The sequence below is a fragment of the Rana temporaria genome, chromosome 10, assembly GCF_905171775.1.
Source record: "Rana temporaria chromosome 10, aRanTem1.1, whole genome shotgun sequence".
Lineage (NCBI taxonomy): Eukaryota > Metazoa > Chordata > Amphibia > Anura > Ranidae > Rana > Rana temporaria.
Window position 1 is genome coordinate 131,569,108 of NC_053498.1, and position 27,065 is coordinate 131,596,172.

General features: G+C 47.0%; 1 protein-coding gene across 1 annotated transcript in view; it reads right to left on the reverse strand.

Annotated features, from left to right (window-relative positions):
* P3H1 (prolyl 3-hydroxylase 1) overlaps positions 1–24,208 on the reverse strand; it is a 44,761-nt gene extending 20,553 nt beyond the window's left edge. Inside the window, exons 1-7 of the mRNA XM_040326284.1 lie at positions 23,740–24,208; positions 14,852–15,004; positions 12,919–13,108; positions 10,299–10,430; positions 7,610–7,749; positions 5,664–5,753; positions 2,542–2,594 (exon numbers count right to left, since the gene is read on the reverse strand). Of these exons, the coding sequence (XP_040182218.1) occupies positions 2,542–2,594; positions 5,664–5,753; positions 7,610–7,749; positions 10,299–10,430; positions 12,919–13,108; positions 14,852–15,004; positions 23,740–24,174 (1,193 nt within the window). The 5' untranslated portion in view covers positions 24,175–24,208. The remainder of the gene's footprint in view (positions 1–2,541; positions 2,595–5,663; positions 5,754–7,609; positions 7,750–10,298; positions 10,431–12,918; positions 13,109–14,851; positions 15,005–23,739) is intronic.
* Positions 24,209–27,065: the final 2,857 nt, after the last annotated feature.

Here is a 27,065-nt window from a genome sequence, read left to right on the forward strand (position 1 = left end):
CCCTCTGATCTGGTGGTGGCAGTTGACGTCGTCCCGTGCCCCAAGACGTCATATGACGAAACACGCGTCAGGAGGAGTTGACGTGCTGACGTCATTGCATGTCTGAGCAGAAGGGTGTTCGCAAGCCGGCCAGCTATTTTTGCTGCTTTTATCATCTTCCTGCTGTAAGCAACTTTTTATATTTAATAAATGTTTATATAAATCGGATTTACGCTATGGTCAGTTCCTTTCATTTTGGGTAACTTTCGACCACTTTCCATGAACATCAAATGATAGTGTCATCTGCTGTATACCTCTCCTCCACCACCATCGATTATAGGAAGTTGCAGTTTAAGAATCCCCTGGATAAAGGCCCTTGGCTGGGTATAAGCCATAAGCTCATCTAGTTTGCCTTTCGGTAAGTGCAAAATCTATGTGGTGTTGGCACGCAACTTGTGGCGGCAGAATACCCTATTGACTGCACCAAATTCTACGCACATTTGTGTTGATGGACTATATTCAGCATAATTTATTATCATTGGATGTTTTGAGATATTTTTTCACTTTCATCTATGTTATTCACTTGGGGATATTGTCATTAAATTCTGGATGATCCTTATGGTGTAACCATACACCATTCCTTTACACTTGGTTTTGGTTTATTATTTACCTAGTTATTTTGTATTAGTTAGGCTCCATTCACACCTGAACGCGGCATATTGTACCGCGATTTGCCGCGACAAATTGCGGCGTTTTGTCCCGTGATTTGCCGCGACAAAACGTGTCGGTTTTTACCGCGGTTTTCGCTGGAGGGGTGATCTACACATTGTCGGCTATGGCCGAACGCCGAAGCCGCCTGAAAAAAAAGGGTCAGGGACTTGTTTTGAGCTTCAGGCGTATGGCGTTTCGGCGTGGAGATGTGAACCATCTCCATAGCCGACAATGTTAAATCACCCCTCCAGCGTATGTCAGGCTGCAATAGCGTCGGGCGTCAAAACGCCTAGGTGTGAATGGAGCCTTAATGTTTAGCACGGCTACATCTCTTTCTATTTACTAATGACGTATTAGCACTATTCAGTGCAGTATTGAGCACCACAGTGGCCAAGTGGTTAGTACTGCTAGCTAGCAGCACTGGGGCCATCGGTTCAAATCCCAACCATGGCACTACCTGCCTGTGTAGGTTTCCTCCGGGTACTCTGGTTTCTGGTTTCCTCCTACACTTCAAAGACACGCTGGTGGGTAAAGTGGCCCTGGTATGTGAATGAATGTTAATTAGGGACCTTAGATTGTAAGCTCTTTGAGGGCAGAGACTGACGTACGAGAGAGACTGACGTACGAGAGAGACTGACGTACGAGAGAGACTGACGTACGAGAGAGACTGACGTACGAGAGAGACTGACGTACGAGAGAGACTGACGTACGAGAGAGACTGACGTACGAGAGAGACTGACGTACGAGAGAGACTGACGTACGAGAGAGACTGACGTACGAGAGAGACTGACGTACGAGAGAGACTGACGTACGAGAGAGACTGACGTACGAGAGAGACTGACGTACGAGAGAGACTGACGTACGAGAGAGACTGACGTACGAGAGAGACTGAGACACACGCAGGTATATGTAAAGTGCTGTATTTAGGTTTTGCCCTAGGCCTGACTAAACTTGTGCAACACCTAATTTAAATATGACCCACCCCTTCCTGTCAAGGCCACACCCCTTTCTGTTTAAGACCCATCCTGAAATTTTCGAGTGGGGACACTAGTTCTAAGGGCCTGGGGGGGGGGGGGGGGCAATGAATTCCCTTAATTTGCATAGATTTCCTATCACTTCCTGTTTGGCTATGGGGCAGGATGTGAAGGGAAATCTCTGCAATGGGTCAGGGATGGTAAAAAAAAAAAAATCAGTACAGAGACAGAAATATTTGGCAATTTCTTGCAGTTAAAGTGTTACTAAACCCAGGATCCTGTATCCACTATATCTGGTCTCCCACAGTACACAGAACATGGAAATTTAATTATTTTAGTAAATATAAAAACTGCTAAATACTTTTTCTCATCAGCAGTATATGGCAGTCTTGTGACTTCTATCAGTGTCTGGTTAAAGCTTGTAGGAGGAGTTTTCTCCTCCGACTGTCCTATGAAGCTGCAGGATCCCTGACCTTCTGTCTGGACATTGCCGATTGGCTCCGTGCTGATCACATGCACCCTCCCAAGAAAAACAAAAAAACAACTCTAGCAATACACACTAAACTGAGCATGTGCAGTGCCACCAAAGGCTCTGTACGATCAGGAGATGGATTGGTGACAGTGGAAGAAGGGGAGGATCGGAGAAGACAGGATCAAACAGCCTTTTTACACAAGGCAGAGGATTAACCCCTTAGGTTCTACAGCGATTATAACAAGCATTCTTTACGGCATATACAGACTGATTTTACTTGTGAATTTAGTAACACTTTAAGGCTGCTTTTCGAACTTGTACATGTCTATTTTTCCTGGAGTTCTGATGTAAATGTGCACCGTGTACACATACTGACTTTAAAGTTTATCACAACTAAAAACGTACTTTTGTTTTTCTTGAAGTCTCTTGGGCATTACATATCGTGGTGTCCATGTGTCCTGCAAAAAAAAAAAAAGCAGATGAGATCAGGGACAGACACTGCACTTGGCATTCCATAACATACACCCCGCTTGCAGAAATTGGCTTATATACTACAAGGGAGAGGAGGGCACAGTGTGCAGGTTGTATTTTATTTAGATAAATAAAAGCTGACCAGTGTCAAATGGTTCCATTCAGCCCCTGCAACTGAAACTTTTGCTGGACAGCCTGGCCTGTTAAAGGAAGTAAAGACTGGCCTACTGCAAGTATAATATAAAAAACAAAAAAAACGAACACACTATATTACCAAAAGTATTGGGACACCTGCCTTTATACGTGCACACAAACTTTAACCACTTAAGGACCGCCTCCTGCACATATATATGGGACGATGCCCTCGAGGCCGCAGACGAAGGAGAATCTTGTCTCCTGGTTCTGCTGGACCTAAGCGCAGCCTTTGACACGGTAGACCACAAACTGTTACTGATGCGACTGGCCGAGGTAGCAGAAGTCGCAGAAGATGCTTTACCATGGTTTTCTTCCTTTCTTGAAAACCGATCACAGTTAAATTGGGTTCTTTCACGTCGGAAAAGCGCACGGTGTCATGTGGAGTCCCCCAAGGATCCCCCCTGTCACCGGTGCTTTTCAATATCTATCTTCGCCCTCTCTTTGATATTATCAGTAGCCAAGAACTACTCTATCACTCTTATGCAGACGATACACAATTGTATTTTCGCATCTGCAACAAAAAGGATCATCATCTCAGTTTAGAGAAATGTCTCTCTTTGATAGAAAACTGGATGACTAAGAGTTATCTTAAACTCAACAGTTCAAAAACAGAACTTCTCATGTTTCACGCCAGCCGAAAGAGTCAACTGGCAACAACCTGGACACCCCCGCCCATTCTGGGCCAAATCATCACCCCTAGCTCCAAAGTCAAAAGTCTCGGGGTCATCTTCGACACCTTCATGACAATGGACGCACAAATAGGGTCAGTAGTCAGCGGAGCGCACCATCTGTTGCGACTTATTCCATTTATTCCTAAAGAAGACGTAGCAGTCGTGGTGGGAACAATCGTGAATTCCAGACTGGACTATGCTAACGCCCTGTACCTCGGACTCCCAAAGTACCAAATCTCCCGTCTGCAAGTCGTACAGAATACGGCCGCCAGACTGGTGACTGGGAAAAAATCATGGGAATCAATCTCACCTTCGCTGAGAACCCTTCACTGGTTGCCAGTAAAAGACAGAATTGCATTTAAAGCACTCTGCCTGACACATAAGTGCATCCATGGGAAGGCTCCGCAATATCTTTGCGACAAGATAGAACCTCACAATTCTAATCGCGTTCTGCGATCCACCGACCAAAATCTGGTCAGGGTACCAAAAACCAAATACAAGTCCAAAGGAGAAAGAAGGTTTGCTTTTCAGGGTCCTAGACTATGGAACGCTTTACCAACCAGCATTCGGTTGGAGGAAAACCACCTGACTTTCAGAAGACGGATCAAAACTCTGCTCTTCTGATGTCATGAGACACGAACAACTAGCGCCCAGAAGCGATTCAGTTCGCATGCGCCGCGCTTTATAAGTTTTTCATTCTATCATTCATTCATATACGTCGGCAGAATGGCACGTACAGGTACATCGCCTTTAACCACTTAACCCCCGGACCATATTGCTGGTCAAAGACCAGAGCATTTTTTGCGATTCGGCACTGCGTCGCTTTAACTGACAATTTTGTGGTCGTGCGACGTGGCTCCCAAACAAAATTGGCGTCCTTTTTTCCCCACAAATAGAGCTTTCTTTTGGTGGTATTTGATCACCTCTGCGTTTTTTTTTTGCGCTATAAACAAAAATAGTGACAATTTTGAAAAAAATTCAATGTTTTTTTACTTTTTACCATAATAAAAATCCCCCAAAAATATATAAAAAATACTTTTTTTCCTTTCTCAGTTTAGGCCGATACGTATTCTTCTACATTTCTTTTTTTTTTAAACCAAAAATTTTGCAATAAGCGTTTATCGGTTGGTTTGCGCAAAATTTATAGCGTTTACAAAATAGGGAATAGTTTTATTGCATTTTTATGGATTTCTTTTTTTTTTTTTTTTTTTCTTTACTACTTGTGGTACCATTGTCATTTTCAAAATTTTAAAAAATGCATCGTTTACTGTGAAAATGACAATTGCAGTTTGGGAGTTAACCACAAGGGGGCGCTGAAGGGGTTATGTGTGACCTCATCTGTGTTTCTAACTGTAGGGGGGTGTGGCTGTAGGTGTGACGTCATCGATTGCGATTAAGGAAACACACGATCGATGACAGCGCCACAGTGAAGAAAGGGGAAGCTGTGTTTATAACAAACATGTCATACTTACCTCCACTGTGCAGCTCGTTTTGCACAGAGTGGCCCCGAACCTGGTCTTCTGGGGTCCCTCGGCGGCTGTCTCGGCTCTCCCTCGCAAGAACTCATCACCTTCATGCGAGCGAGCATGGTGTTGAATTCCTGCGGGCGCGCTCCCGTCATGCAGCCAGCGGCCATAGCCGCTCACTGCATCACTCCGGCCCCGCCCAGGCACGGCGCGTCATTGGACGTGATTGACAGCAGCACGAGCCTATGGCTGCGCTGCTTTCAATCCATCCAGTGTAGCCAGTCAACGGCCAGCCTCAGAAACGAGAAGGATGGGGGGGTCCCAATATATTAAATACACACACACACACCTTTTTTTTTTTATGTATATAATTTATATTACAGAGGGACAAAAACTAGTATGTAAATATTAATGATAGACTGCATCAAATGTCATTTTTCCCCCCCTAGATGCACTACGTCATCCTTCGCAATAAAAGTCGAATTTTTGATAAGATGCTCTATAAAGAAGAAGACACTGCAGCCTCTCATCACATGACTCAGGCTGTCCAATGAGGGTTGACCTTCTCATACAGAATAGTAGAGAACATCCATGGTACAATGAACAACAATTTCTCCAGAAGAGTGAAAAGCATTAAAGCTGCAAAAAAAAAAAAAAAAAAAAAAAAAAAAAAAAAAGGGGGGGAAGAAGAGAAGGAGCAAAAGGTGGCCGACATTTAACTTACAGGGTCAACAAAGGGAATTCCAAAAGTATCATAGGCAAAATACAGCAGCTCTTTCTCCAGCAGACTGCGTTGCATGTATGTCTTTGCATCCTAAAGAGAAATAAAGATAAAACAATTATTATGCATTTTAATTTTTTTTTTTAAATCATAGTTTCTCAACTCCAGTCCTCAAGATGCCCCAACAGGTCATGTTTTTAGGATTCCCCTCAGATGAAACAGCTGTGGTACTTAAAGTACTGAAGGAACCTTTTTCAAAGTCGCCATGACATAAGTCACAGCCATGTGACCAGTTCCATTACCAGCAATGAGGTGAGACTTGTCATGCGATTTGGAACTGTCGCATTGGTGTGAACGGGGGCTTAGTGTTCTAAACCAGTAGTCTCCAGGCTGTGGCCCAGGGGCCAGATGTGGCCCTTTGCTTGCCTTTATCCGGCCCTTGGGACACTTTTCCTCCCACTGATACAAAACACTATTTCTTCCACTGACACCAAAGATGGGGAATGATTCTTGCTACTGACAACAGGGCACCATTTCTTCCCATTGACACAAATGATGGGGATCTATGCCACAGACTTACACCAATGAAGGGGCACTATTCCTCCCACTGACACCAATGATGAGGGCACCCCATTTCTTCCCACTGACACCAATGATGGGGGCACCCCATTTCTTCCCACTGACACCAATGATGGGGGCACCCCATTTCTTCCCACTGACACCAATGATGGGGGCACCCCATTTCTTCCCACTGACACCAATGATGGGGGCACCCCATTTCTTCCCGCTGACACCAATGATGGGGGCACCATTCCTCCCGCTGACACCAATGATGGGGGCACCATTCCTCCCGCTGACACCAATGATGGGGGCACCATTCCTCCCGCTGACACCAATGATGGGGGCACCATTCCTCCCGCTGACACCAATGATGGGGGCACCATTCCTCCCGCTGACACCAGTGATGGGGGCACCATTCCTCCCGCTGACACCAGTGATGGGGGCACCATTCCTCCCGCTGACACCAGTGATGGGGGCGCCATTCCTCCCGCTGACACCAATGATGGGGGCGCCATTCCTCCCGCTGACACCAATGAAGGGGGCGCCATTCCTCCCGCTGACACCAATGAAGGGGGCGCCATTCCTCCCGCTGACACCAATGAAGGGGGCGCCATTCCTCCCGCTGACACCAATGAAGGGGGCGCCATTCCTCCCGCTGACACCAATGAAGGGGGCGCCATTCCTCCCGCTGACACCAATGAAGGGGGCGCCATTCCTCCCGCTGACACCAATGAAGGGGGCGCCATTCCTCCCGCTGACACCAATGAAGGGGGCGCCATTCCTCCCGCTGACACCAATGAAGGGGGCGCCATTCCTCCCGCTGACACCAATGAAGGGGGCGCCATTCCTCCCGCTGACACCAATGAAGGGGGCGCCATTCCTCCCGCTGACACCAATGAAGGGGGCGCCATTCCTCCCGCTGACACCAATGAAGGGGGCGCCATTCTTCCCACCGACACCAATGATGGGGGCGCCATTCCTCCCACCGACACCAATGATGGGGGCGCCATTCCTCCCACTGACACCAATGATGGGGGCACCATTCTTCCCACCGACACCAATGATGGGGGCACCATTCTTCCCACCGACACCAATGATGGGGGCACCATTCCTCCCACTAATACCAAAGATGGGACATGGTTTACTCCCACTGACGCCAGGACAGTTTCCACTCTGAATGGCCACAGTCCGGCCCCCCTAAAGTCTGAAAGACAGTAAACTGGCCCTTTGTTTGGAAAGTTTGGAGACCCTTGGTCTAAATCAATCCGATTACTCAAAAAAAAACGTCAGAAAAATGGCAACAAGGAGGAAATTATTGTGGATGGAAAAACAAGCACAGCCCACTATAGAAATGGGAGACATGGAAATGTCATTGTCAGAAAACTTACTTCTCGGAGTTCAATAAAAGCGGCTTGTTCCTCCCCCAGGACCGCGGTGTAGTACACCAAATTCTGATTCATCACCTCGTCCGTCGGATGGAACAATAGGTAGGTCTTCGTACATTCGATCGCTTTGGTGTAATTCTCAGCTAGGAACCAGTAAAGGGCCACAAATGGTTAGTAGTGGAGACCACAGTGTTCCCAACATGATGACTGCCTGGAGAAGCACGATCCAGGATCAAGGAATTTATTATTTCTCCATCAACAAAGGCATTTTTATCAGATTTTTGTATAGCGTGGGGGAAGGGTTGAACCCTTTGTTGGGTTTCTGTTCTGAGTTCATGCTGAAGAGATCATCCCTTCATTTGCGTGATGACCAATGACACAGACACACAGTGAGGGGGAAAATCAACAATTTAGAGTTGTCACCAGGGACAGCCGAGGCAAAAATCTTATAATGGGGGGGGCGCCTGTTCTTGTGACAACTCCCCCGGGCTCAATTCACACTAGCATGACTCCAAAGTCGCATGATTTCCAGCGTGACTTTGATCCGACTTTACACTCTCTGGATCAAAGTCGCATCACAGTAGTGTAGGAACCTTTTCAAAGTTGAACCAAATGGGCTGCCACTTGTCATGCGACTTTGATGTCGCACAAGTGTGAACGGATGGGAATTCTGTTCACTTTGGAGAGATTATCTCCCATTTCCTTTGGTGTCTCCAGGAAATAAAAAGGAAATCCCCACAGACTACAAAAAAAAACACCTGAAAGTGGTTTTACCCTTCCCCGCTTTTTTTAGTTTTCAGTGTTGGTATAGTTTGACAATTATTTGGTCATGCAATAGTGTACACTAGCGTTGCACCAAAACCATGTACAAGCAGGGCCGGATTTGCTCTCCCTGCCGCCCCAAGGCCAGGTTCCGCAATGCACACCCTCCCCACCAACCGACCCCTCCCCAAATCAATGGAGAATGGCAACCGGATGGCAGGGGCGGCACGGTTAGTTCAAATATTTTTTTTTTACTTTATCACTTTTATTTATTTGTAGCTTGTCGCTTACTTTTTTTTTATTTTTGTATAATTTTCTTATTATTTTTCTTATTCTTTACTTTTTAATTACTTTATTTTATTAATTTAATTATTATTTCTTATTTTTTTTATCAATTTTTTGCTATCATACAGGAGAAAACAATTCCCTGTGTGATAGCAATTGGAGGTGACAGGTTCTCTTTATTGACCCTGTCACCTCCAAAACAGGAGTCCTAGCACTGAACAGCTGAGATGGGAAGAGCACAGCTCACCCCTCTCACTGTGTACATCGGGGGGGAGGGACAGGAGACAGACTCGGTGGCCGGGGGGAGGATGGAGTTCCGAAGACAGAGCTAGCAGAGAGGTATGTGAGGGGGGGAGGGGAGGACGGACAGGAGCACACATTTTACAAGTGATTTCGGCGACATCGCCGCAATCACTTGTTAACGAGCGAACGGATTCCCCCATAACTTACCGCCCTTAACTGTAAGTTCCGGGCGTCGGAGGAATCCATGCCGCTGTGTGTATGTATTATATATATATATATATATATATATATATATATATATATATATATATATATATATATATATATATATATATATAATTTATATTATAATAATAAAAAAAAAAGAGAATTTTTTTTATATCAGCCCTGTTGGAGAGGGGGGGGGGCTTTGATATCAGAGAAAGATCGAGGACACAGAGTCCCTTTCTCAGCAGCCTCAGCTGCACTGGAAATGAATGGACAGGGACTGAGGCTCTTCTCCATTGATAAACTGAAGCAGAGTAAACACAGTTTACGATGCTCAGTTATTAATGGACAGTCAGTGATCACCAACTGTGCATTCAGAAAAAGGAAGGAGCTGGTAAATGACATATTTACCAGCTCCTTCCGCTCTCCATCTTGGCAGATCTGGGACCGGAGGAGGACAAGGATCGGGACCCGGGGAGGAGGACCCATGGGCATGTCTCATATACACATTACAAGATGGATCCATGGGCATGTCTCATTTACATTACAAAGTGGACTTCTGATCAAAATGTAACTTAACCAGTTAAAGTGGAGGTTCCCCCTAAAAAAAATTCTAACAATACATTCAGAAGACTGATTACACTGCGGGTAGGCTGGGTTTTTTTTTTTCGTACATACCTCGTTATCGCCGTTTAATCCCTCCGCTTCCGGGTATGATTCTTGCTGGACCTAGTTGATTGACGTTCCTCCGACCGGCGCATACTGCGCGTCACGACTTTCCGACAGAAGCCGAACGTCAATGAGCAGGCGCCGTATAGACCCGACTCCATACGGAGCCTGCGCAATGACGTTCGGCTTCTTTCGGAAAGTCGTGACCTCAAGTATGCGTCGGTCGGAGGAACGTCAATCAACTAGGACCGCCCAGCCCCGCAAGAATCATACCCGGAAGCCGAGGGATGAAACGGAGATATCGAGGTATGTACGAAAAAAAAAAAAAAAAAACCCAGCCTACCCGCAGTGTAATCAGTCTTCTGAATGTATTGTTAGAATTTTTTTTTAGGGGGAACCTCCACTTTAAGCTTCAGACCTTTTTTTCTTTTTAATTTCAGCATATTAACTCACAGCTTCTGCTTCAAAAAATGAGAATGTTGAGTCTGTTAGATCTGATAACCTGGGAAGCAAAAGATCCACTTACTGCTGTGGTAGGCGAACTGCAGGTAGTTGAAGTGCGATGGGAGGAAATCTTCAATGGGCTTCTCTTTGCCAGGCGGTGTGGCCAGTTCAGAGACACAAGCTTGTCTGCAGTTCATCACCTGTACATAATGATCTGCAACACAACATGTGACATCAAATGTTAAAACAGAGGTTCCATCAAAAAAAACAATTTTGCTTTAAACTGTAGCTTACGACTAAAAAAAAAAAAAAAATTTTTTTTTTTTACTCATCTGGAAATGCCTGTTGCTATGCAGTCCCACAAAATCTGCCTTTGGAACCACCTAGGATTCTGACATCATCTCCCTCTAATGCTCCTGGGAAATGTGTGTCATCATTTCCCAGGATGCAGTGCGCTGTCCAATTATCACTCCCCATCCAAGACTTCCAGGAAGTAGGTGCCTGTAGGCTTCACAATGCCCACAAGCAAAATGGCAACGGTGTAGACATAGTTTTATAAACCATCTTTTTTGAATATCTATGCGGATCGGCGGCGGATTGTAAAATAGTAAGTGACCGGATTTATATTATAAAAACGCAGGATGGAAGGACATACATTTAAAAAATGCCAATTGTGGTTGGAACTCCGCTTTAACGTCAAATTAATAGTGGAAGAAATACTGTATTTATTGGCGTATAACACTCACCCGAACTTTAAGAGGGAAGTTTCAGCAAAAAAAAAAAAAAAACCCTTTCTACAGCCCCCTGCGTATAACACGCAGGCACAGTTTACCCTCTTTTTTCAGGGTAAAAAAGTGAGTGTTATACTCCAATAAATACAAACTTTGCACACTTGTAGATATTCAACTGTAATATCTGATATCTGAAGGTCCAGATTGGAGAAAGCAGTGTACCGGCGGAAACACTCAAGTGGAGTGTGATGGGGGATCCGTTACAAGTCCCCCGCACCACAAGGTGTCTGGGACTCCTCAGGCTGTCAAGCCGGATTCCATGGTGGGGATCTTCCAAGAGATCAGGAGGATGGATTTGCCCAAAATTCAGAGCTGGTTTCCTGAGCCATCAAGGAATAGCCTGGTCTTTGGCATCAGACAAATCATTTTTTTCCCAGACTGAGGCGACTTGCTCCACAAAAGGCCAAATAAATTGTTAATAAATAATTAATTAATGAATAAATAATTTATTAATTAATTATTAATTGTAAGGTTCTAAAAAAACTTAAAGGCATAAGGATACTGCCTCAATTGGAAGATGAAGGAGCAGCACACTAGTGAAGTTATAGCCCTGGTCTCCCCTCCTGTTAAGCCAGGAATGTTAAGGAAGAGAGACTAATGCCGCGTACACACGACTGTTTTTCGGGATGTAAAAAAAAATATGACATTTTTAACCACTTAAAGACCAGGCCACTTTTTGCGATTCGGCACTGCGTCGCTTTAACTGACAATTGCGCGGTCGTGCGACGTGACTCCCAAACAAAATTGTCGTCCTATTTTTCCCCACAAATAGAGCTTTCTTTTGGTGGTATTTGATCACCTGTGTGATTTTTAGTTTTTGCGCTATAAACAAAAATAAAGCAACAATTTTGAAAACATTTTTTTTTACTTTTTGCTATAATAAATATCCCCCAAAAATATATAAAAAAAACTTTTTTCCCTCAGTTTAGGCCGATACATATTCTTCTACCTATTTTTTTTTTTACGAAAATCGCAATAAGCGTTTGATTGGTTTGCGCAAAAGTTAGAGCGTTTATAAAATAGGGGATAGTTTTATGGCATTTTTCTTAATATTTTAGTTTTTTTACTAGTAATGGCGGCGATCAGCGATTTTTATCGGTACTGCGATATTATGGCGGACACTTCGGACACTTTTGACACATTTTTGGGACCATTGGCATTTTTATAGCGATCAGTGCTATAAAAATGCATTGATTACTATAAAAATGCCACTGGCAGGGAAGGGGTTAACACTAGGGGGCGAGGAAGGGGTTAATCATGTTCCCTGGGTGTGTTCTAACTGTAGGGGGGGTGGACTGACTTGGGGAAATGACAAATCGCTGTTCATACATTGTATGAACAGACGATAGGTCATTTCCCCCCCCTGACAGGACCGGGAGCTGTGTGTTTACACACACAGCTCCCGGTTCTCGCTCTGTAACGAGCGATCGCGGGTGCCCGGCGGTGATCGCGACCGCTGGGCACGCGCGCCAGCGTCAGGGGAGAGCGGGGGCGCCTGCCCCTATTAGCTGCTGGGAGAGGTGACGTATAGCCAAGTGCTCTCGCCCAGCAGAGCCGACCTGCCGCCGTTTAACTGCGGCGGCTGGTCGGCAAGCAGTTAATGGTCTAGAAAAAAATATGTTTTTTTCAACCCGATCGTTAAACCGGCCTTGCCTACACACGATCGTGAAAAAAAAATGCTGTAGCAAAGCGCGGTGACGTACAACAGCACTATAAAAGGGAAGTTCCATTCGGAGAGCGCCACCCTTGGGGCTGCTTTTGCCGATTTCGTGTTAGTAAAAGACGATTCGCGCTTTTCAGTCCGTTACAGCGTGACGAATGTGCTTACTCAATTACGAACGCTAGTTTCTTATTGGAGAAGATCGACACTTCAGAAAGAAGTAAAATGCATGCGATATAGTCGGTTCATACCAGTAATACTCTGGAATAAATCTGCACTGTAATCCATGTAGTTGTAACCTTCATAGTCGTAGGGTCCTTCGCAAAGACTGCGACATTCAAGGTCTGCGACAAAATATTCCTCCAAGGCTTTTTCAAAGTGGACAATGGAAACGGCATACTCCTCGTCTGTGTAATGGCCGACTCCCTTGCGGAACTCTTGCTGCAGAGAAAATAAATACAATTGTCAGGTCAAGTAACACAAAATGATCATCATGGAGAGGGAAACGATGGGGAATCCAAGTCCAGCTTTTGTCAGCACTGCTGCACTAACATGTCATAAAAATGTGGTGCGCCTGGTGGCGAAACGCGTGGAACGGGGCTTGACCGGTGACGACATCATACCTGCTGAGTGATGACGACGATGCAGAAAGTTACATGCTGCTTTTTGATCTACCTCTGCAAGTACCGTTTCATTTTTAACCACTTTACCACCGTGCTAATTTTGGCACTTCTCTCCCTTATGTAAAAATCACATTTTTTTGCTAGAAAATTAATCAGAACCCCCAAACATTTATAAAATATATATAAATAAAAAATATATCATTATATATATATATATATATATATATATATATATATATATATATATATATATCTATATATATCTAAAAAAATAAAATATATATATATATATATATATATATATATATATATATATATATATATATATATATATATATATATAAAATATATCTATATATCTATATATATATAAATAAAATATATCTATCTATCTATCTATCTATATATATATATATAAATAAATAAAATATATCTATATAAATAAAATATATCTATCTATCTATATATATATAAATAAAATATATCTATCTATCTATCTATCTATCTATATATAAATAAAATATATCTATCTATATATCTATATAAATAAAATATATCTATCTATCCATCCATCCATATATATATATTTTTTTAGCAGACACACTAGGGCAGTGATGGCGAACCTTGGCACCCCAGATGTTTTGGAACTACATTTTCCATGATGCTCATACACTCTGCAGTGTAGTTGAGCATCATGGGAAATGTAGTTCCAAAACATCTGGGGTGCCAAGGTTCGCCATCACTGCCCTAGGGAATAAAATGGCGGTCATTGCAACTTTTTTTCCCCTCGCACGGTATTTGCGCAATAATTTTTGGGAAAAAAACGGTTTCATGAATTAAAAAACAACAAAACAGTAAAGTTAGCCCAATTTTTTTGTAGAATGTGAAAGATAATGTTACGCCGAGTAAATTCAACCCAACATGTCACGCTTCAAAATTGCGTCCACTCATGGAATGCTGAAAAAACTTTTACCCTTTAAAATCTTCATGGGCGACGTTTAAAAAAAAAAATCTACAGGTTGCATGTTTTGAGTTACAGAGGAGGTCTAGGGCTAGAATTATTGCTCTCGCTCTACCAATCGCGGCGATACCTCACATGTGTGGTTTGAACACCGTTTACATATGTGGGCGCTGCTCACGTATGTGTTTGCTTCTGCGCGCAAGCTCGTCGGGACGGGGCGCGTTTTCTGGCTCCTAACTTTTTTAGTTGGCTCCCAGATTCCAAGCAAATTTGTCAAACCCTGGCTTAGAACACCCACATAAGAAATGGTACGAGTGATTTTGCAGGTGGTCGGATTCTTGCACACAAGGTGATTGTGACAGACGATTGGAGACGGAGTTCTCCTTTATTGGTAACAGTTTTTCATTCCCAAGTGTCACGTCTATAGGAAGAGCCCCGACTGAACACATAATGCAGCCACTGACCCGGAAACAACGTGTTTTCATGTTCTGAGAGGCCGGGGCATGGAATGGCCAACCAAACCCACTGAGGTGCAAACATCACTAATCCCACCTCTGCATTCCTGGGACCTATACGGGGCCCGGCCTGCTTTCTACTCACCATATGCGGCTTGGCTTCCAAGTCTTTGAAGTCGGATTCCGACACGCCAGCCATCACCTTGTAATACTCCAAGTTCTGCCGCATCTCCATGTGATCGGGGTTCCCCACGTAGAAGGTGTGAGCTGCCGCCACGGCCTTATCCAGTTTTTGGATCTGAAAAATACAAACACACAAAAATATTGGGATGCATCATTCCATGGAGAGAACAGTTAGTAAAAACAAAAAACTCCAAAGAGCCAACGAGCTGCAGCCACTGGTTCACGTATTCCGACAGCCGCAGGAGATCTATCCATTCACACCAAAGGAATAGTGGGCCAGATTCACAAAAGGGATACGACGGCGTTTCTCCTGATACGCCGTCGTATCTCTGTTTCTATCTATGCGACTGATTCATAGAATCAGTTATGCATAGATATCCCTAAGATCCGACAGGTGTAATTGTTTTACACTGTCGGATCTTAAGATGCAGTACCGCGGCCGCCGCTGGGGGGAGTTCGCGTCGTAAACCAGCGTCGGGTATGCAAATTAGGAGTTACGGCATTTCCCGACGGTTTTTCGCGTTCGCTACGTCGCCGCTAGTCTAGTTTCCCGTCGCAAAGTTAGTCCTTTTTTTTGGTGCCTTAACTTTACACAGCAATCGTATTGCTGTATAAAGTATGGCCGTCGTTCCTGCGTCGAAATGTAAAAAATAACGCTGTTTGCGTAAGCCGTCCGAGAATACGGAATTACGCTACGTGCGTCGCCGTTCGAAAAAATGACGTCACTTCGAGCAAAGCACGGTGGGAGTTCGGAAACGGAGCATGCGCGGTAGGTCCGGCGCGGGAGCGCGCCTAATTTAAATGGCACACGCCCATTTGAATTGGCGTAGGTTTTCATCGCAATTGCTTGGTGAATCAGGCACTTGCGATGAAAAATTGCGGCGGTGTAACGTATCTACGAAACGTTACGCCACCGCTCTTCTATGTGAATCTGGCCCAGAAAGATTTCTCTCGTACAGCCTGCATATATGGCCAACACATAGAACAAGCACATGCATTTTGTAGGTGCAATAATGCAGCAGCATGAAAGTATAAAATTCTAAAACAATGGAGCGCTTGCTGTGTATAGTGTGCATAAAGCAATAAAAAAAAAATAAAAAAAAATCAATGGATAGTAATAATATTCAAACATAAAATAAGACTATATATAAAGGGCTAGATTCTCAGAGACTTACGTCGGCTTATCAGTAGATACGCCGTCGTAAGTCCGAATCTGCGCCGTCGTATATTTAAGCGTATTCTGGAAACCAGATACGCTTAAATTTGGCTAAGATACGAGCAGCGCAAGTCTCCTATGCCGTCGTATCTTAGGGTGCATATTTACGCTAGGTGGCGCTTCCGTTGTTTTCCCGCGTCGAATATGCAAATGCGCAAGATACACCGATTCACGAACGTACGCCCGTCGCAATTAGTTACGCCGTTTACGTAAGACATAAGCTTTTCTGTATAATGTGAAAGATGATGTTACGCCGAGTAATTAGATACCTAACATGTCACGCTTTAAAATTGCGCACACTCATGGAATGGCGCCAAACTTCGGTACTTAAAAATCTCCATAGGTGACGCTTTAACATTTTTTACAGGTTACTATTTTCGAGTTACAGAGGAGGTCTAGTGCTAGAATTGTTGCACACGCTCTAACGCACACGACGATACCTCACATGTGGGGTTTGAACGGCGTTTACATATGTGGGCGGGACTTGCATGCGTGTTCGCTTCTGCACGTGAGATAACGGGGACAGGGGCGTTTTGAAGAAAAAAAAAAATGTTTAATTTTATTTTACTCAATTTTTTTTTTCCTTTTTTTTCTTTTATAGCACTTATTGCTGTGAAAATGCCAATGGTCCCAAAAATGTGTCAAAATTGTCCGATGTGTCCCCCATAATGTCGCAGTCATGGAAAAAAAAAATAAAAAAAAAAAAAAAAAGCCAATCGCCGCCATTAGTAGTACAAAAATAATTATTAATAAAAATGCAATAAAACTATCCCCTATTTTGTAACCACTTTAAATATTGTGCAAACCAAATCGATAAACGCTTATTGCGATTTTTTTTAACCAAAAATAGGTAGAAGAATACGTATCGGCCTAAACTGAGGGAAAAAAAAATAAAAACGTTTTTTTTATATATTTTTGGGGGATATTTATTATAGCAAAAAGTAAAAAATATATATTTTTTTTCAATATTGTCGCTCTATTTTTGTTTATATTGCAAAAAAATTAAAAACTGCAGAGGTGATCAAATACCACCAAAAGAAAGCTCTATTTGTGGGAAAAAAAGGACGCCAATTTTGTTTGGGAGCCACATCGCACAATTGTCAGTTAAAGCGACGCAGTGCTGAATCGCAAAAACTGTCCGGGTCCTTTACCTGCATTTTGGTCCGGGTCTTAAGTGGTTAAGGACCTTGCCTGTTTTTCAGATTTGGTGTTTACAAGATTAAAAATTATTATTTTTGTTTGCTAGAAAATTACTTAAAACCCCCAAACATTATATATATATATATATATATATATATATATTTTTTTTTTTCTAACACCCTAGAGAATAAAATGGCGGTCATTGCAATACTTTTTGTCACACCATATTTGCGCAGCGGTCTTACAAGCGCACTTTTTTTTTAAAACATTTTGGTCCGGGTCCTAAGTGGTTAAATTGGTCTTTTCTTTGTTTAGCAAAAAAAAAAAAAAAAAAAAAAAAAACACCTTGTGTTAAAGTGGAGGTTCACCCTCAAAAAAATTTCTGACATCACACAGTCGCGCCATCCTACCGACAGAATGCCGGTGTTTTTTTTTTTTTTTCTCAGCACATACCTCGTTATCACGATTTTCACCCCCCGGCAATCCCGCGGGACTGGGCGTTCCCAAGCACTGCCTGTGATTGACAGGCTTCCGAACGGCGCATGCTGGGCGTCACAGGTTGCCGACAGAACACGAACGTCGGTGCGCAGGCGCCGTATAGAGCCGCACCGACGTTCGGATTTTTTCGGCAACCTGTGACGCGCAGTATGGGCCGTGCAGAAGCCTGTCAATCACAGGCAGTGCTTGGGAACGCCCACTCCCGGGGGGGGGGGGGGGATTGCCGGGGGGTGAAAATCGTGATAACGAGGTATGTGCTGAGGAAAAAAACAACCACTTTAATTAAATACCACTAAAATAAAGCTATATCTGTGTGAATTTTTTTTATTATAAAAATGCCATTTGGGTACAGTGTTGCATAACGGCGCGATTGTCATTTGAAGGGCGACGGCTCTGAAAGCTGAAAATTGTTCTGGGCTGGAAGGGGGTGAAAGTGGCCAGTAAGCAAGTGGTTAATAAATATGCAGAATTCGGTATAAGCCCGCTTGTGATTGGTTTGCTTTATTTTGGAGCAGCCAACGGCTAATGTCTTTAGAAAGGTCTTAGAAAATAATATTAAAGGATGAGATTGCGCTGTATAGAAGAGACGCAGACTTTACACTATTCACATGGAGTTGATCCAGAATAAATAATAATAAATAATAATAATAATAATAATAATAATAATAATAATGATGATGATCCAGTGTCAGGCACATGGAGTTGATCCAGAATAAATAATAATAATAAATAATAATAATAATGATGATGATCCAGTGTCAGGCACATGGGGGGGAATGTGGAGTGTCGGGGGAAGTCGGATCTCGCTGCAGTGAGACATTCCTGGGAGGAGAAGTGACGGAGGATTCCCCACCTCACTACGTGGCAGTGCAATGATGGGGGGAGGGAAGTCTGAAGATGCAGCCAGCGTCCTCTTCTACAACTCCACAATCACAGATGTGTGACCTCCGCACACCTGGGCCATCATTGCTCGCTACACTGAGCGGGACAAGCAGCAGATCCGCCGCCAGGGATAGCTGTGGCAGTCTGGGACTTGTTGTCCTCCCAGAACTGACCAATCACAGATCTGATATGCAAAAACAAAAGTTTCATTCAACAGGCAAAGCACATCATTAGAGAAGTCTGTGTAATGGTGACCCCCCCCCCCCCCCCACACACACACAGATCTGATCACACAATGTGATGGAATAAATGACTGAAAACACACATACTGCTCCATCAACCAATCAGAGCAAAGCCGATCAATTATAGAATTATCCTGATCCCCTAAACAGTAAACTGATCTGCAATAGGATTGTGTAATATATATATATATATAAATAAATGTGTATGGCCAGCATAAGACGATCCTGAACTACAACTCCACCGGGATCACCTGCACAGTGATCTGCTGCCAATCCCCTGTGAGCTGTGTATTGCTAGGAGTTGTAGTTCCATATCAGCTGCACAGTGATCTGCTGCCAATCCCCCCCCCCCCCCGTGTGATGCTGGGAGTTGTAGTTCTGTATCAGCTGCACAGTGATCTGCTGCCAACCCCCCCCCCTTGATTTCTGGGGGTTGTAGTTCTATATCAGCTGCACAGTGATCTGCTGCCAATCCACCCCCCCCCCGTGACCTATGTATTGCTGGGAGTTGTAGTGAGCGGGCAATAGAAGCAGAGACCACACCGACTGTTAGATTATTAAACTGCGCCATCATGTCTGCAGTCATGCCTTAGGCCCCTTTCACACGTGTGCGACTTTTCCTACAACTTTGGACATCAGAGTCGCATGACGAGTCGCACCCCACGATTCCCATTCATATCTGGGAGAGTTTAAGTCACACCGACTTTAATGTAGTCCCTGTACGACTTTGATGCGAGTTGAGGTCTATAGACCTCAAGTTTACACCTGAAATCGTTTCTCTGATCGCGGGAAAATTGCATTCGAAATTACGGCAAAAATCGCAGCGTGAAAGGGACAGTTTCCTTAAAGATGTACAGCCAAAGCTCATATGACTGTACTTTTCCTGTGGATCACAGTCCGTTCGGCACTCCTGTGACCCGACAGTCGGCTGACATCGCAGAGCCGGTCAAGGCTCGGGCAAGATTGCGGTAATAAAGTCTGGATCCGCCCACAATTCTGGACCGGCACCTGGCTAAGTCTCTCAGCAATATGGCTGAGAGCCTGAGCCAGCCTCCCGCCACAGCTCAGTGCTCCAGTGAGTGTACAGGGGGGGGGGGGGGGGCAGAGCAGAGAGCCGGTGACCGACAGTCACCAGCTCTTTGCTTACAGAGCTCTGAGAACCGAGCGATCAGCAGCGTTTGATTGCTCAGTTCTCAGTCTTCAGATGCAGCCTCCACCTAGCCAAGTACGATTTTGAGAGAAAAAAAAAACCCCTCGAACTTCTCTTTTAAAAAGGACAAGTCCCCAGCCTGCGCTCGTTTGGCTGGGCGTTTGGTGCAATTCGTTTTCCACTCCTGTGACCCTTTTTTTTACAGAGAGCGGTCCGAAGTCCGCTCTCTGCTGACACCACCAATGTCAGGTCAGGCACCATCCTGACAATAAAGTCTGGATCCACCAGGTGCCCGGACTGATGCCAGTTTCAGCCTCTCAGCGAGCCGGCGCTTCAATGAGCTCGTTGGCGCAGAACAGAGAGCCGCTGATTGACAGTCAGCAGCTCTCCACTTGGGGAGCTGAGAGAACTGAGCCATCTATGCAGAGACGTCAGGGGACAGATGCAGCATCCACCTAGGCAAGTATGAATGGACAAAAAAAAAAAAATCCCCCCCCCCCCATGAATCTGTTACAAAGTTTCTTCCCCGGAGATCCTGCAGGGTGACAACGCTGAGCCTCCACCTCCCAATCATCAGCAGCGTTGTCACCCTGCTGGATGTCCTCCTTGGATCCATCAGATACCCAACAACCAAGGAAAGCGGCTCACAGGGCCGGCTGGCAACACTGAGCCACCACCTAACAATTGGCAACCGCGGTGCCAGCCGGCCCTGTGAGCCGCTTTCCTTGGTTGTTGGGTATCTGATGGATCCAAGGAGGACATCCAGCAGGGTGACAACGCTGCTGATGATTGGGAGGTGGGAGGGTGCTGCACCAGGCAGGATCTCCGCAAACTTTCCAAAAAGTGAAAAAAGTTCAACCTAAATTCTAGAAAAACGTAAAATCCTCTTTTGCAGTAGGGCTGCACCCGCACTTCTCTGCTTATTTAAGGGGGGGGGGGGCCTGGAAAAGCAGGTTTACTTACCTGATCCTCCGCTCCAGCACTTCCTCCCCCCCCATGGTCCGGCGTTCAGATGACCTCATCCAGACAGAGGCGGAGCCCTACACTGGCCATGAGTAGGCACTGCCAGGACATGGGGGTGCGGGGCCCTACACTGGCCATGAGTATGCACTGCCAGGACATGGGGGTGCGGAGCCCTACACTGGCCATGAGTATGCACTGCCAGGACATGGGGGTGCGGAGCCCTACACTGGCCATGAGTATGCACTGCCAGGACACGGGGGTGCGGGGCCCTACACTGGCCATGAGTATGCACTGCCAGGACACGGGGGTGCGGGGCCCTACACTGGCCATGAGTATGCACTGCCAGGACATGGGGGTGCGGGGCCCTACACTGGCCATGAGTAGGCACTGCCAGGACATGGGGGTGCGGGGCCCTACACTGCCCATGAGTAGGCACTGCCAGGACACGGGGGTGCGGAGCCCTACACTGCCCATGAGTGTGCACTGCCAGGACATGGGGGTGCGGAGCCCTACACTGCCCATGAGTGTGCACTGCCAGGACATGGGGGTGCGGGGCCCTACACTGGCCATAAGTATGCACTGCCAGGACATGGGGGTGCGGGGCCCTACACTGGCCATGAGTAGGCACTGCCAGGACACGGGGGTGCGGGGCCCTACACTGGCCATGAGTAGGCACTGCCAGGACACGGGGGTGCGGGGCCCTACACTGGCCATGAGTAGGCACTGCCAGGACACGGGGGTGCGGGGCCCTACACTGGCCATGAGTGTGCACTGCCAGGACATGGGGGTGCGGGGCCCTACACTGGCCATGAGTATGCACTGCCAGGACACGGGGGTGCGGGGCCCTACAATGGCCATGAGTAGGCACTGCCAGGACATGGGGGTGCGGGGCCCTACACTGCCCATGAGTGTGCACTGCCAGGACATGGGGGTGCGGAGCCCTACACTGGCCATGAGTGTGCACTGCCAGGACATGGGGGTGCGGAGCCCTACACTGGCCATGAGTGTGCACTGCCAGGACATGGGGGTGCGGGGCCCTACACTGGCCATGAGTATGCACTGCCAGGACATGGGGGTGCGGAGCCCTACACTGGCCATGAGTATGCACTGCCAGGACATGGGGGTGCGCCCCCCTACACTGGCCATGAGTATGCACTGCCAGGACATGGGGGTGCGCCCCCCTACACTGAACATGAGTACGCACTGCCAGGACATGGGGGTGCGAAGCCCTACACTGGCCATGAGTATGCACTGCCAGGACATGGGGGTGCGGGGCCCTACACTGGCCATGAGTATGCACTGCCAGGACATGGGGGGTGCAGAGCCCTACACTGCCCATGAGTATGCACTGCCAGGACATGGGGGTGCGGGGCCCTACACTGGCCATGAGTACGCACTGCCAGGACATGGGGGGTGCGCCCCTTACACTGGCCATGAGTATGCACTGCCAGGACATGGGGGTGCAGGGCCCTACACTGGCCATGAGTATGCACTGCCAGGACATGGGGGTGTGCCCCCTACTCAGCAAGATGAGGATCAGGCCAGTTAAAGTGTTCTTACTGCCCTCCCCAAATTAGCCGGTAATCCTCACATTGCAAGGACGACTTTCCGCTTTCACCTTAAGAGCCGGGTCACACCGCGATGTGCACGCTACGTTCCTGACAGCTCATTCATTCATACACAAATATGTGGCCCCTCGGTGCCTAGTCCTGGTGCTGAGGGGCCACACATTTCTGTGAACTGCTGCCCATACACCTGTGCAGAGAGCAAGCGCCCAGCACAGTTACCGTCTAACCGAAAGCTCCTTGTGTCCAGTCATACACGGACCGCCGGTATTTTAAATTTGGCGCAGGCGGCGCGTCAAAGCGCCACTCTATGACTTTGGCGCACAAATCGATGTCAGAAACGGAAGTGTTGCGTGAATTAGAGGGATTTTCACCAGGAAAGGGGCACAGCTCCTGGATGAAGAACATCATTTGCCTAAGGGCTCTACAAAAAAAAAAAAAAGGGTACCCCCCAAATATTTGGGGAGGTGGGAGGAGTACAAGAACCTAAGGGTGCAGAACTGAGTGAAGGTGTGCTTTAAGAAATGCCCCTGGCTGTACCAATGATTGGGGGTGTATTTTTGGGCCCCTGGCTGTACCGATGATTGGGGGTCCCTGGCTGTACCAATGATTGGGGGTCCCTGGCTGTACCAATGATTGGGGGGGGGGGGATTTTGGGACCCCTGGCTGTACCAATGATGGGGGGGGATATTTGGGGACCCCTGGCTGTACCAATGATTGGGGGTCCCTGTCTGTACCAATGATAAGGGGGATATATTTGGGGACCCCTGGCTGTACCAATGATGGGGGGGATATTTGGGGACCCCTGGCTGTACCAATGATGGGGGGGGATATTTGGGGACCCCTGGCTGTACCAATGATGGGGGGGGATATTTGGGGACCCCTGGCTGTACCAATGATGGGGGGGGATATTTGGGGACCCCTGGCTGTACCAATGATGGGGGGGGGATATTTGGGGACCCCTGGCTGTACCAATGATGGGGGGGGATATTTGGGGACCCCTGGCTGTACCAATGATGGGGGGGGATATTTGGGGACCCCTGGCTGTACCAATGATGGGGGGGTATTTGGGGGCCCCTGGCTGTACCAATGATGGGGGGGTTATTTGAGGGCCCCTGGCTGTACCAATGATGGGGGGTCCCTGGCTGTACCAATGATGGGGGGGGGGGGGTATTTGGGGGCCCCTGGCTGTACCTTGAAGTAGGCCACCTGGAGGTAGTTGTAGGGACTCCTCTTCCTGAACTCCAGCTCCAGCTCTTCCCCGATCACATAGCGGACAGCCGGGGCTCCGATCCGCTCCTCCTCACACCGCCGCACACAGCCCGCCCGCTCCAGCACCCTCTGGAAGAAGCTCAGGTCCTGCACGGCTCCCGCCTCCCGGGGCTGTCCCGACAAGTCTCCGGCGGAGGCGCACTGCACGCTGCACGAGATGCGGTACCGGCGGACCAGATCCCGGTTCCGCAGCGCCTTTTCCATGTTCAGGATGACGGAGGGCCAATCGAAGCGGAAATACGCCTCCACCCCGTTATCGTACAAGAAGTCATAGGGCTCCAGGGGGGCGGCCAGCGGATCCCCCACCGCCAGCAGGGCAAAGAGGACCCCGGAGAGGAGCGCACAGACCGCCATCATCACCGCACTGCCAGCACAGGCACTGACACGCCCCCGCATACACCACTCCCACATTGCATTCTTTCCCCGCGGACCTGATCCGCCCACAGGCTCTACAATAACACGCCCCCTCATACACCACTCCCACATTGCATTCTTTCCCCGCGGACCTGATCCGCCCACAGGCTCTACAATAACACGCCCCCTCATACACCACTCCCACATTGCATTCTTTCCCCGCGGACCTGATCCGCCCACAGGCTCTACAATAACACGCCCCCTCATACACCACTCCCACATTGCATTCTTTTCCCGCGGACCTGATCCGCCCACAGGCTCTACAATAACACGCCCCCTCATACACAACTCCCACCCTACATTCGTTCCCCGCTGACCTGACAGGCTCTACAATGACCACGCCCACAGCTCCCAGACTCGGCTGGTCCACGCTGTCACTAAACATCTGACCACGCCCGTCATTGTTACCACGCCCCTCGACGTTACCACGCCCCTCTGTATTCTAGTTAGCGCTTACTAATTATTATCACTCCTACCCTGCACTTTTTCATCGTTTCACACAGTCTCTGTAATAACACGCCCTAAGTGTTAGAACACGCCCACAGCTGCCAAAGACTGTAGGGCAGTCTACGCTGCTACTAGTTCCCTAACCACGCCCTCTGATAGACCACTCCCACACTGCATTTTTTCCACGGCGGCCTGGCGCTAGGGTGACACGCCCTACGCGTATAAAAAACACGCCCACAGCTCGGCTAGTCCACGCCGCTACTAATTATCTAACCACGCCCTCCTCCTAACCACTCCCTCTCTGCATTCTTTCTCCGCTAGCCTGACACGCCCACAGGCTACACAATGACACGCCCTACGGGTGCACAAACACGCCCACAGCTCCAAGGCTCAAGTCTCGTCCACGCTGCTACTAATTATCTAACCACGCCCCCAGTATGACCACGCCCTCTGCCTTCTAATTATAGTTTCCTACTTTTTTTTTTCAGTAGCTGAAGCCAGAAATCAGTGTTCTGTATTACCAATGTGTCATTAAAGGGGTATTACACCCAAAAATAAACATTCTACATAGCCACTGCCATTGTGAGTCATGTGTGCATGTCTCCCCCTAGTGTTGGCTTGGACTTCATGTGTCATTTCCTAAAAAAGACAGAAATGAATACAAAACTACAGAATGCAAAAGCTACTCCTGAGCCAGAAGGCTGGAAACTTTCGGGGGTCTCAGGGAAGGGGCCAGCTAGGAACCCCGAGAAGGAGAACAAGAGAAAGGCTGAGACAAAGCACCAGAAGAAGGGCCTGGGGATGACAATCCCGTCACACTCACACTCAAGTAACCCGTCACTGGGGTTGGGGACACAGGCACAGGATGTCATTGACTTATGGCCACCCAGGGCCATTGTTAGCAGGGCCGTATTTAACCACTTAAGCCCCGGACCATTTTGTTGCTAAATGCCCAGGCCAGGTTTTGCGATTCGGCACTGCGTCGCTTTAACAGACAATTGCGCGACGTGGCTTCCAAACAAAATTGGCGTCCTTTTTTCCCCACAAATAGAGCTTTCTTTTGGTGGTATTTGATCACCTCTGCGGTTTTTATGTTTTGCGCTATAAACAAAAATAGAACGACAATTTTGAAAAAAATTCAATATTTTTTACTTTTTGCTATAATAAATATCCCCCAAAAACATATATAATTTTTTTTCCCTCAGTTTAGGCCGATATGTATTCTTCTACCTATTTTTGGTAAAAAAAAATCGCAATAAGCGTTTATCGATTGGTTTGCGCAAATATAGCGTTTACAAAATAGGGGATAGTTTTATTATTATTTTTTTTTTTTTTACTACTAATGGCGGCGATCATCGATTTTTTTTTTCGTGACTGCGACATTATGGCGGACACTTCGGACAATTTTGACACATTTTTGGGACCATTGTCATTTTCACAGCAAAAAATGCATTTAAAGCGGTGGTTCACCCTTAGAGAGCACTTTTTACCCCTAGATGGATGCTCGTTTGGTCTAGGGGAATCGGCTATTTGTTTTAAAATATGAGCAGTACTTACCAGTTTACGAGATGCATCCTCTCCGTCGCTTCCGGGTATGGGCTGCGGGAATGGGCGTTCCTTCTTGATTGACAGTCTTCCGAGAGGCTTCCGATGGTCGCATCCATCGCGTCACGATTTTCCGAAAGAAGCCGAACGTCGGTGCGCAGGCGCAGTATAGAGCCGCACCGACGTTCGGCTTCTTTCGGCTACGAGTGACGCGATGGATGCGACCGTCGGAAGCCTCTCGGAAGGCTGTCAATCAAGAAGGAACGCCCAGTCCCGCAGCCCATACCCGGAAGCGACGGAGAAGATGCATCTCGGAAACGGTATGTACTGCTCATATTTTAAAACAAATAGCCGATTCCCCTAGACAAAACGAGCAGGAATCTAAGGGGAAATTTTTTTTTTTTTAAGAAATGGGTGAACTCCCGCTTTAATTTGCATTGTTTATTGTGAAAATGACAGTTGCAGTTTGGGAGTTAACCACAGGAGGCGCTGTAGGAGTTAGGGTTCACCTAGTGTGTGTTTACAACTGTAGGGGGGTGTGGCTGTAGGTCTGACGTCATTGATCGAGTCTCCCTATAAAAGGCATCACTCGATTGATGCAGCGCCACAGTAAAGCACGGGGAAGCCGTGTTTACATACGGCTCTCCCCGTTCTTCAGCTCCGGGAAGCGATCGCAATGGGGCGGCTATAAACGAATAGCCACGCCGTCGTCCGGGATCGCTCCCCGAGGTATCCGACCGCCGCATGTAGCGGGGGGGGTCCCGATCGGACCCCCGACCCACGTCTAGGCAGGGACGTACAGGTACGCCAATGTGCCTGTACGTGCCATTCTGCCGACGTAT